Source organism: Corythoichthys intestinalis, chromosome 18 (assembly GCF_030265065.1).
Source record: "Corythoichthys intestinalis isolate RoL2023-P3 chromosome 18, ASM3026506v1, whole genome shotgun sequence".
NCBI classification, from domain to species: Eukaryota; Metazoa; Chordata; class Actinopteri; order Syngnathiformes; family Syngnathidae; genus Corythoichthys; species Corythoichthys intestinalis.
In genome coordinates, this window is record NC_080412.1 from 22210518 (window position 1) to 22223605 (window position 13088).

The 13088-nt window shown below is 36.7% G+C and overlaps 1 protein-coding gene across 1 annotated transcript in view; it reads left to right on the forward strand.

Moving 5' to 3' along the window:
• The window catches only part of med13a (mediator complex subunit 13a), a 167903-nt gene that overhangs the window by 8603 nt on the left and 146212 nt on the right, over window positions 1-13088 (forward strand). Inside the window, exon 2 of the mRNA XM_057820128.1 lies at window positions 8651-8885. Within this exon, the coding sequence (XP_057676111.1) occupies window positions 8651-8885 (235 nt within the window). The remainder of the gene's footprint in view (window positions 1-8650; window positions 8886-13088) is intronic.

Here is a 13088-nt window from a genome sequence, read left to right on the forward strand (position 1 = left end):
AATGATTCTAAGCTAAAAATCATAGACATTTCAAATAATAAATATAATTACTTACCTTTTTATGGCTGGGTTGAAACAAAAGCAGTTGCACTGTGTCTGTAAACGTGGGTCCCCAGGGTAAAACGGACAAATTAAAAATAGTACCGGGGCATAATGCGCCTTGAAACTGCTATGGCAGCATAAAAACATTGTTCTATCAAGCACAACAATTCTTTTAGCTTAAAGTACAGCAGTTTATTTGAAATAGGGGTACAATAGCAGAAACTGCTTTTTCATCCTTGTCTGTGTTTTTCGCCCTATTTATACATATACATGCGCTATTACTTCAACTGGCATAGCTTGCATTCATCCAAAATTTCTGTCAACATGTAAGTTAGTAAACTGATTTGTTTTTGAACATGGGTGCTTATAAACTGAGGTTGCGCTGCGTATTTACTTCCTTAAATCCTGACCACAAAGAACTTTTCGGCTTGTCATCATTCTGAGTAAACAATCTTGAAAAGAAACAGTTCAATAAATTGACACTGTTGTTTACCCTACACCTAATTTAGGTCACATTGTATACATTTAAATGGATTTCAGGATTTCTTTATGTAGCTTAAAAACAATATTTAACACAAATCTTCTATCTGAACAGCCGACCCAAGCAGATGCGTCTGGTTTTACTTACAACAAATTAAATAGTTAGCTAAAGTGCCTGTCTGGCTCTTATCCAGTCCACATACCGTCTCCTAAATATTCTAAATATGTAATTTAGTCAAGTTGGACATTTTGAGCAGTGTGCACAATTCATGATCTGTCCAGGATTTGCAGCGTCTCTTTCTCAATGTCATGTGGGACAGGCTCCAGTCCTGACGTGACCCTGCATAGATTAAGCAGCAAGGAAGATAGATTTATTGTATGATTCAGAAATGGAACTTGGGTTAGTGGAAGGTTATAGTTCTTTTAAATGTTGTTAAACCGAGCAATTTTTCACATTAAAAACGTCTCATATGAATTAAATTGATTGTCTAATGACCAACATGAAGTCTCTAACTGTGCAGTTAAAGGTTTATACAGAATCCGGTTTTTATGACTGAAAATATTTATCAATTAGTTCATTGAATAATCAGTTGAAATTTGATTTTGATTTTTTTTTATATCTGTTTGTTAAATAATATTTCTTGTTTAATATTAACTAACTCTTAACTTTGCTCAAATTAATGTAAAGTAACATACTCCAGGGGCAGATTGTGTATTTTGGATGTAGGGCTTCGGTCAGCAGCTTTTTTTTCTTCATAGGATAACTTTTCTTGTTGCTTCCTCATCAGTTGTACTCACATTTTCATGCCGAATGTTGCTGTTTTCGAGCCAACAAAAAGCATTATTCTTTCACACTGGGGTTTGAGAAGTGGGATGATCTAAAATGCCTATTGTGGCTTGATGATGTCAGGAAAAATATTGTACCAATATTTCAGATTTTATGGACATTAAACATTTTCCAGTTCGTATGCACTCACTGTAGAGAGGTTAAAAAAGGAATTTTGTTGTTTTTTGCCAGCTGTGAGACTATTTTGATTTTGGGTTAGAGTGCAGAGGGAGCTCTAGACCAAAAAAGGATGACAATTGCCTCTTCTTTTTATTCTTCCCTGTCCTATGATCTTAATTCTTTTCACTTTTTTCATGGATTCTTTTTTTTTTTTTTTTTACTGGTACTTTTAAAAGAATCTAGAATGAAAACAAACAAATGAGTAGTTAAACGTTTTATTCACAATATTAACATAAAATTAACCTTGATCTCACCTCTCACGATCAATATTCTAAATAGTAAATGGAGAGTACTTATATAGCGCATCTACACTAATTCTTTAAATCCTAAAATAGGAATAATCAACATCATTGATATCCAAACCGCTTTACATTAGCACACATTTACCCTTTCATGCATGCATTCACACATGCTGCTGCCATCCCATTGGGGGCAAATTAGGGTTCAGTTCTTTGCAAAGGGCACTTTGACAGTGGGCAGTCATAGCTGGGAATCAAACCGCTGACCCTTCGGTCCCAGAACAGCTGGAGCTACCAACTGCGCCACGACATCCCAAATACAGTAGTACCTTGACATACGATTGCTTCGACACACGATCTTTTCGACATCCGACGTAAAAATTGTCTCGCCATTTGTTTCTACATCCGACGACATGCTCAAAATACGACTATTTATGACAGCGCCGCAGTTTCTTTGTTTTCCCGCAAGACGGACGCACGGCGGCTTTTCTGGTGAGGGAGATCAACATGGGTTCCAAGAATGTTAGTGCAGGTGGTAAAATAGGGGAAAAAGGTTATGCTTACCATTGAAATGAAGATGGAAATGATAGAAAAATATGAGCGTGGTGCACGCATCTGTGAATTGGCTCGACAATACAGCCGTAGAATGTTCGCCAGTCTTTATAAGTTAAGGTGACAATTATTATTGTGGTAACATTGCCAAAAAATCGCCAGCTTTGTCAAGTTTTTAATCATTTATTTCAGAACTTGTGTAACACAACATGCCTACTGTACCCCTCAGCTGAAGAAAATGATAGTAAAAAGTCCCTCTCTCAATCTGTCAAGTCAGCCACGTGGTGCGTGAACCACGCAAAACACATCCGCAACATTAGAACCCGATTCGTTACATTATTACAGGTACAGTGTATTATTATTATTATTATTATTATTATTATTATTATTACTATTATTAAATTATTATTCCGATTTTAGGATTTAGTGTAGGTTTTCTGGCTGTGGAACGAATTAATAGAATTACTTATAATGTATTCTTATGGGAAAATCCTGCTCGACATACGACCATGTCTACTTACAAACATGGTCCTGGCTGGAACAAATGAACTTCGTATGTAGTGATACCACTGTATAAATCAATAATAAATAAAATCAATAAAATACACTCATAAAATATAGAAAAAAATTCACCAACGCAAGGAATATTTAAAAATAACTAAGACTCACAATTTAGGTGTTATATTTGAAAGTATACATTTACCCTTAAAGGGATAAGAAAGATGACTATAGCAAATTTTAATTTTCCCTCCACTGGGAGGCAGTGGCGCTTTGCAGAGAAGCACTGACAGTAGCACAAAGTAATGGAAGAAGAGATTAGTCGTATAAGTCCTGATCTTGCTTTGCTTTGTTGATATATATTTTTCGTAGTGTAAAAAGACTAGAGTTGTCTTAAAATAACTTTGTAACTCATACCCTGATGTTGTCCAACTCCAAAAATCCTATACCAATATCAAACCGATACCGATATATGCAGTCGTGGACTCAACATATTCATTATTTTTCAAACATTTATTGTTCATTTAATTTTTGTGCCATGAGTGCAAATAGTTGGCTCACATAGAAAAATCCCAAGCATCTTAGTTTGGAGACATTTAATGGTCAATAAGCATAAAAGCTGTGACCAGCCCTTGTACGAAGGCAGAAGGTTTCTACATTCACTTTGAAGGCAACTTGCATATTGGCCCAAAACCGATAATGAAAAAAACAATCTTGATAACATGCGATATCATTTTATAATGGTTTATTATCGGTTTCGGACAACTCTAATAAAGAGCTTATGCCAGTGAGTGTTTATTTCATTTCGTGTCCATGAATGATCCCAAGGTGTTTTTTTGTGAATTGTTTAAAGAGTTGCCCAAGATGAGGCCTTAGTAAGTTCTGTTTCAACAGTCCTTAACCTAACCTCACCTCCCACCAGCAGCAGCATCACAACCAACACTGCAAATCTCCCAGCTTATCCCTAGCCAAGGAAGACCACTGTTCTGGCACAACTACAGCTAATAGCGTGTTCAGGCCCGCTGCTTTCACACTCAAGTTAATATATCCCCTGAATTATAATGGATTGATTGCTTGAATATACAGAGGGGTAGCTTTCTAACTCAGCCTGAAAGGAACTTGCTGTACTGACATACAGTAGATCAGTTGAAATGTGAATAGTCGATTGAGTCGGCTGAAGGAGATAACGTGTTAAATTTGTCTTGTTTTGTTAACATAAAAATGTTTGGCCGTTGCACAGCATTGGAGTCTAGCGTTTTTTCTTTTGCACCTCATAACCCTACGAGTGAGTTACTGCCTACAAGGTGTTTTTGTAATGTACTGTATGTTGTGTTCATTCTGTTAAAGCGCAAAAGGATTCGTTCGAGTATTGGCATCCCACAGCACGAGCCTATAATGACGATTAAAAGCGTGCCACGTATACAGCATATATGTTTCAAACATCTTGTTTTCAGTAATAATGGGACAATAGGAATACTTTAAAGGGAACTTGACCCAAGATGTCAAAATGTTCTATTTTAATTTGTACTTATGCTATTTATTTAATGCTCTTTACAAAATTGTAAAGAAAAAAAAATCTACTGATACGCGGAGGCTGTCACTTTTTTACACTCGCTAGAGTTAGAAATATTACATCAATGTCTTTATTGTGTTTTCAAAAAGACACATCCAAAAAAAAAAATTTACCTGATTTAACATATGAATATTCATCAAAACTACTGCAATCGAGTGATTCCCCCCAAAATACCATATTTTTCAGTCTTCTGAGTCGCACCAGCCCCAAAAATGCACAATGAAAAAAAACAACAACACCATATGTACTAGAGGCGTGCGAAATTTCCGATTCTTAGATTATTCGCGATTCGGCCGTGGAAGATTCGAGAACGATTCACAAACATCCATATTCCGATTATTGAATTATACCAGGTAAAGCGGAACTAAAACACTGTCAGCACGGTCTTCGGGACGCAATGAGGAACGGACCGAGAGTAAATATCATGTACAACTCATGCCGCTAGATAAAAAAAACAATAATACCTGACAGCGGCCGACAGCTGCTTCAAACAATGCCCAGTTGCTAGTTGCTACAAACATACGGACACATATGGCTATAATAGATATCACATATATGTAGAACTAGATGTGAAATGACAGACGACGCCGGTGTAAAAACTTATAAAGAGAAGTAGATGGTAAATGACAGACTTGCCGTTTAGTAGTTGCCGTGTTGTAAACAGCCGCCATCTTAAAGCAGTAGACTTCTCTAGAAGGCTCTTTTGTAGCGAACCTAAATAACGTTTTATCTAAAATACACCTAAATTGGCAAATTCTATCTTTAAATGAAGAAAGTTTTAGAACTTTGACATGTCGAAAGTAGACAGAAGGGAAATTATGGAATAACGATAGCAATTATAACAATTTTGATGGTTCATTCACATCATTAAATTAATTTAATGTAGTTTAAAGCTGCTGATTCAGAATGGGGACTTGAGTATTTAATTTACTGATTTTAAAAGTTAACTTGATAATGAAATATTAGTTTGGTTTAGCCTGAGAGGATTTTTGAACAATTTTGGAACTAATGTACAACACATTAAAAGCCGGGGGGAATCAATAATCGATTTATAATCGAATTGGAGCCTCTGAATCGTAATCGAATCGTTAGGTGCCCAAAGATTCCCACCTCTAATATGTACGTACGTGTATATATAAGTCACACTTTGGAATAAATTGCATTTTTATGGGGAATTTTAGTTCATCAGAGACAATGAGCAAACATTATACATTACATTGCACCACCATTGCAACACAAACCATCAAGATTTTTTTCCATACATAAGGTGCACCTGAATACAAGGCACATTTGTGCATCAATGAACTGCATTTCTTCATTTGCTCTGTATTTCCTAACATTGTAGTTAATGTTTGATTTATTAATTTAATGATTTTTTTAAATTGAATTTTTTATGGTTTTGTTTAATGATAATTGTGTGTCTTGAGCACTATACTATAGCAGTTATAATTAGGGACGGAACCTTTGGATACCTCACGATACAATACGATTTGCGATCCAAGGCTCACGATAACAATTATTATCTCACAATATGGCTATACAACAATTATCATTAGATTGGTCAGGAAATCATTCTACAATATTTAATATATTGATTTTTGGTTAGTTCCTGTTGATTTAGGGGCATTTGCGGATCATTTACTTTTGATTTTGGGTTTGGGAAGTGCTTGTTAATGTCCCTACATGACTAGGAAGTGACTCAAAACTAACAAGAAGTAACCTGTAAATGCCCTAAAATCAGAGGTGGGTAGTAACGAGTTACATGTACTCCGTTACATTTACTTGAGTAACTTTTTGAGAAAAATGTACTTCTAAGAGAGGTTTTACTAAGCTATATTTTTTTACCTTTACTTGAGTAGATTTGCGAAGAAAAAAACGCTACTCTTACTCCGCTACTTTGGGCTACAAAAGAGTCGTTACATTTTTTCGTTTTATTCTACGAATTAGATTAATTGTTTTCCCTGCGATGTCAAGAGTAGCTCTACCATTTTCACCAATGAGACGTCGCAACAATAATCACATGACTTCATTACACCAATCTGACGCAAGCTTGCCGTTCTATGATCACGCCAGCCTGTTAAATCACGTGGCGTCTTTGAAGAAAAAAATGATTAAAAAACGAAGTTTTTGACATAGGGCGCTGCCCTCAACATGAATCGAAAGCGCGGATTCAAACTTCTCTCCCTGTTTTTATTTGGAACCGATTTACCACGGAAAACTGGAGATATGATACTTTTAATTTCATAGTAGTAACTATGAAGGAAGTATTCACTATTCAAACTAGGAACTATTTTCTCCACTAGAGGGCACTAATGCTCTTTGGATGAATAAATCTTCATTTCTGTCTTTTTTTTTTTCTCTCGCCCGAATTCATTTTTAAAAATTTGTATTTCCGTAATGGGTTGTTGTACAGTATCATTATAACAACAGTTCATCGTGCTGAGAGGGAAAAAATATACCATTGTTAAAAAAAAAAAAAAAACTCACAATGCTACTCATTACTTGAGTATTCCTTTCACTGAATACTTTTTTACTTGAACTTGAGTACATTTTTGGATAACTACTTTTACTAGAGTAACATTATTTTGAAGTAACGCTACTCTTACTTGAGTAAATTTGTTTGGCTACTCTACCCACCTCTGCCTAAAATGAACATGAAATGGCCTATAAATTCCCTCCAAAATGGGAAGACTTGCTGTGAATGTTCGGTTTCAGTGCCATTAAAAATGGATTGAACATCTGGGCGTCAATGGCAGCCAATGAACTAACACAGACATTATTTTAGTGGAAGATTTTGGTAGCAAACTGTTTGTTCCTTTTTTTTCTCCCTTCGAACAGTGACTTTTTTAAAATGATATGGCGAAAAACACTCAGGTGACTTGAATTTCCGCTCTGAGACCCCCAATTCGGCCAAATTTTAAAATTGTCCGAAATGCAGGTGTGATACATCATTGGAAAGCTTAAAATCTCAGTTTTCTGGGGGAAGAAAAATTTTGAACAGGAGGGCATTTAAAAAAAATTAAAACAGCAAAACCCTAACTGGAGGTGAGAGCACGCAAGAGCATAATTAAAGACACCACGATTTTAATGAGATAGTATCGCGCACTTACCTCTTTTCGATCCAAAAACTCAATGTAGCATGTAACACCGAGTGTCAAGACACAGCTGTGAATGGTCACAGCCGGATTTTTGTGGGATTTTATGGGTGAAACGTGGTAATATAGCAAGGGTCGCGATGCAGAAATCGCAGACATCAAGGAGTGGTCGAGATTTTCTTTTTCATATATTTACCCTTTTAAACGTTTTTTTTTTTTTTCAATTTTCCTTTTATTTGGATCGATTATTTATGATCTAACATATCGGAGAAAATGCAACAGTAACAAAAAAAAATACAATCAAACGATAGTTGTGAGGTAGATATCCGTGACTTTTTTACAGACACCATTTTTTTCATTTTGACGTTATTTAAAAGTTTAAAATATGCAAGTGAATAGTTTTTTAAAGTCATTTTTTATTATTATTATGAAATATTAGACATCAATTAATGATTGTAAGCTAAAAATGACAGACATTTTGAATAATAAATATAATTTATTACCTTCGTTTTATGGCTGGGTTGAAACAAACGCGGTTGCGCGACGTCTGTAAACGGGGGTTGTCAGGGTAAAACGGGCAAATTAAAAATAATTCGGAGGCTTAATGCGCCATGAATCTGCTATGGCTGCATATAGACATATTGTTCTATCGAACACAACAGTTGTTTTGGCCTAAAATACAAAAGTTTATTTTAAAGAGGAGTGCATGAGCAGAAACTGCTTTTTCAGTCTTGTCTGTGTTTTACGCCATATATCGATTCTTGACAGGAGCATATTGATAACCTTTTTTGGTACATTGTATCGCGATACAACACCATTTCGATAAATTGTCACATCCAACAAAACTGGATTTGACTGATGAAGCATAATGAGAGTTCATACATAATGCACACTGTCAATTTTTTGGAGGGGAAAAAGGATTTTAGGTTGACCTTATAGTCCGTAAAACACGGCAACAACAATAATATGGGGAATCACAAGCTTAATAGGTATCTGTTTGTGCCCCAACCACTGAAGTAATTTTAGATTCTGCCTGTCACATATGTAGTTGCATGTTACTTCTTATACACTTGTTGCCATGATTTTTTCCATGTCAACAACTCTGATGCCTTACAGCATTAGAGGCTATGCACACTAATGAACCGTCTCTTCTACTGTCATGCAGGCGGACTTGTCAGGAATCAAATGGAAGAGGTTTGTGTGGCAGGGTCCCACCTCTGCACCCATCCTGTTCCCAGTGACGGAAGAGGATCCCATCCTGTGCAGCTTCAGCCGCTGTCTAAAGGCAGATGTGCTGAGTGTATGGCGACGCAGCCAGCGACAGGGCCGGCGGGAAATTTGGCTGTTCTGGTGGGGAGACGACCCCAATTTTGCTGATCTCATTCACCCTGAGCTTGTTGGTAAGAGCTTTTGAGTGCACATTCCCAGTTTGGTGTTTCTGTACTACACAGCAGTACATGTAGTTGCTCACTTCATCTTGACGAGAGAGTTTGACATTATCAAGGTTGAGTATGTGCAAAAAGTGAGTGTATAATGTACTTTGCGGCTGCATGATAGTTAAAAGGGAAGCTCACACCACATCAAAGTCTGTTTACAGGTCTTGGGAAGTGCAACTGCATATATGATAAGAGTCTTTTATGGCTGCGCTGGAAGCCACAGGAATCCTTATAAGATGATGTTGGTTTAAATATGAAAATCTGGGGTTATGAACATTGACTTCAAAGTAATTTTAGCTGTGCTTACATTTTGGACGCAAGTATTTTAGTTATATTGGCAATTGCTATTATATTGGCAATTATGGATAGGAATCTGGATACTTCATGATACGATACGATCTGTGATATAAGGCGCATGATAATGATTATCTCAATATGGCGATATAGCAATTATCGATATGCATGGGTCAGGAAATCAATTCAGTTCAATTCATTCACACGCACATTCATATTTACAAAGTGTACATCATATCTTAGTGCTGAGCCAAGATTATGTGTGGGTCAGGTCTCCTTAAGAAGCTACCAAAAGCTTATAGTCAGGAGCCTGCGTACATCAAGACAATCACAAGAAACATTATCAGATCATTATCAGATGAGCAGAAGAGTGAGTTGCAGTTACAGTGTTCTCATACAAAACATACTAATGTACAATAACTCTATATACACACACACACACGGCCACCCACACACACACAGAAAAAAATAAAAGAAATACTTCCCTAGAAGACAATTTATAACCTAAGTATGTTTGAATTGTTATATTTACTGATCAGTAAATATTTTACTATACAAGTGATAAACATAAAAACAAGCTCATCTCATCATTCTGCTGTGAATTGAATATGATTTATCAATAGTAGACGTCCAATTTCTTTGAACATGGAGGGTGGCAGCAAATGCGCTGCCATCTATCCCACTTCAAACAGATTGGATGTCTATGGCGGTCAATGGCAACCAATGAGTTTAATTTTGGGACATTTCAGGTCATTTGCTGTTGATCTTCAGTCACTTCCAATTGGTTTCGTCACTTAGTGGCTTTTCTGGGTCACTTCCTGTTGATTTTGGGTTACAGAAAAAAAAGTGACCCGGGAATCTCCCTAAATGAATAGTTAGTGACTCAAACACTACAGGAAGCTGCCTGTAAATGCCCTAAAATGAACAGAAAGTGACCTGTGAATTCTCCCCAAATCGGAAAGGCTGGCTGCAAATGCTCTGGTTTTGAATGAACGAACATTCATTCGACCCTCCCAGCCTTAATGACTCAATGGCAGCCATTGAGTTAACACTATTCTAGTGAAAGATCTTGGTAGCAACTTGTTTGTTCCTTTTAACTAAACAGTGAATCCTTCCTAAAATAATACAGTGATCTCTTGTTTTTCGCGGTTAATAGGGACCAGAACCCCCGCGATAAGTGAAAAACCACAAAGAAGCACCTCCCCAAAGAATTTTTATGTAGATATATATTTTAATACAGAGGTCACGAAACCGCGGACCTCGGTCCGGTTCTGGACCCCCAAGCCGTCTGGACCGGATCTCAAGCTGTCTGGACTGATACACGTTGCAACAACAAAAATACATTTTTTCTGCGGGTTTGCAGAGTGGAGGCGGGCAACAAACAAAAACCTTAGCGGTGACGCGCGTGAGCCAGCCAATGGGAGTGAAGCATTTGAAAGTTATTTTTAGAACAGCATGTCTCACACTCGCTTTCCAGACTCCGCGAAGTGACAGCCAAAAACTGAGCCAAATGAAGTTGGAGGAAGAGGCGAAAAGGTACGGCAAATGGCGTGCTCAAAACTATGCAAGATTGATGCAGAAAACAGAGTGTTTATTTTTGTTCATTTTACCTGGCGGCAGCACAAGACCGCTATGCCTCATCTGAGACTCATTCAGAGACGGTAGCGCTTGTAAAAAGCAGCAATTTGAAAAGGCACTATGAGACGAAGCACGCAGCTTTTTTTGCAAAGTTTCCCTATGAACTCATCCGTTCTCAAAAAATAGCGGAATTAAGGGCTCAATATGATCGCACCTCAAGGCTCATAGTTCATTTATTCACTGCACAGCAACGCGCAAATGAATTCTCCCTCAGAATAGCGTGGATATTGGGTCACAACAAAAAGTCTTTCAGTGACGCACCGATTGTTAAAGATTGTATGAGTGTAGTTGCTGAAACTTTGTTGATGGAACGCAAAAAGAAGAGGTCTGTCAAAAAATAAAGCAAATCCCCCTGTCAGCATCCACAATTAAAAAAAAAAAGTCTTGAACATGCTCTTATGTTGCTATTTAATGATTCAATTAAAGCACTTTTTTTTAGTTTTATGCACCTTTTATATTTTATTTACATTTTTGAATGTTGTAACTATCAGCATGGCCACGTAAAAATACGTTTGTATTTTTGGGGGATAAAAATAAGCATTAAAAATATTTCCGGACCCGAGATTGTTGTAGTTTTTTAATTTCGGACCTAGAGGATTTTTGCTTCATGACCCCTGTTTTAATAAATAGAATAGAATAGAATAGAATAGAATAGAATAGAATAGAATAGAATAGAATAGAATAGAATAGAATTGAATTGTCATTACACAGTTGTACAATGAAATTGTGGAGCATCTCCCTTTACAGTGCAGGATAAGTTAAAATCTCAAATGGACTTGAAAGTATAAAAGTATAAAATCTAAATAAATATACTGTAAATATAAAATATGTATGAGATAGTCCTATGTTCAGGCAGTGCAAATAATCTAAGTGAAGTCGCAGCAGTTTTACAGTGATGGCATTGAGTATTGCACGTTATTTGTGTGAATAGAAGTGAAGTAGCAGCAGTTTGACAGTGAAGGTGTTGAAAATGTTTTTTAAGCACTCCAAATGTAATCATTATGATAAGTTTTACACATGTTACTGTCCCACCAAATTATTTTAAAACTAGAATAACGTAGAAAAATGCTTGTCTTTATTAAATGCTTCATTGAGTGAGTTCACTCAGATTCGCTCATGCTGCTCACTTACACAAAATGAGTTCCCACAGCAAATGTTTAACAAGCTAAACGATGATTGACACATATGACACCTTGAAGTTTCGCCTTCCAAGCTTCCATGGCAAGATCAAACCTTAACGCCTGTCAATCATCGTTAACTTTAACAAGCAACTCCAGAGCACTGCCTGACCAAGAAAAACAGCAGGAGGGAGACAATACGTGATCGGATCCGGACAGCTCCATTAAGTACTGCATTTATTTATTTATCTTTTAATTGAAAAAAAAATACGCGATGGACTGAGGGTGCCAAGTTTGAAGCGCAAAGTAGTGAGGGATCACTGTATATCATTTCTTGGCAGAAACATTAATAACCTTTTGGGATACAAAGTATCATGATATATCACCATTTCGATATATTGTCAGACCCCTATTGGCAATTGAAAATTGCCTCAACATTAGTGCTGCAACGAATCAATTAACCAAATTAACTATTTAACTATAGTTATTTAACCGAATTAACCTAATCGATTAACTCGAGTATTCGATTAAAAAAAAGATTCGAATTAAATTTTGCTGCTTCGAGTATTCGTTTAATTTACAGTGCCTTGCAAAAGTATTCGGCCCCCTTGAACCTTGCAACCTTTCGCCACATTTCAGGCTTCAAACATAAAGATATAACATTTTAATTTTTTGTCAAGAATCAACAACAAGTGGGGCACAATCGTGAAGTGGAACAAAATTTATTGGATAATTTAAACTTTTTTAACAAATACAAAACTGAAAAGTGGGCCATGCAATATTATTCGGCCCCCTTGCGTTAATACTTTGTAGTGCCACCTTTTGCTCCAATTACAGCTGCAAGTCGCTTGGGGTATGTTTCTATCAGTTTTGCACATCGAGAGACTGACATTCTTGCCCATTCTTCGTTGCAAAACAGCTCGAGCTCAGTGAAGTTGGATGGAGAGTGTTTGTGAACAGCAGTCTTCAGCTCTTTCCACAGATTCTCGATTGGATTCAGGTCTGGACTTTGACTTGGCCATTCTAACACCTGGATACGTTTATTTTTGAACCATTCCATTGTAGATTTGGCTTTATGTTTTGGATCATTGTCCTGTTGGAAGATAAATCTCCGTCC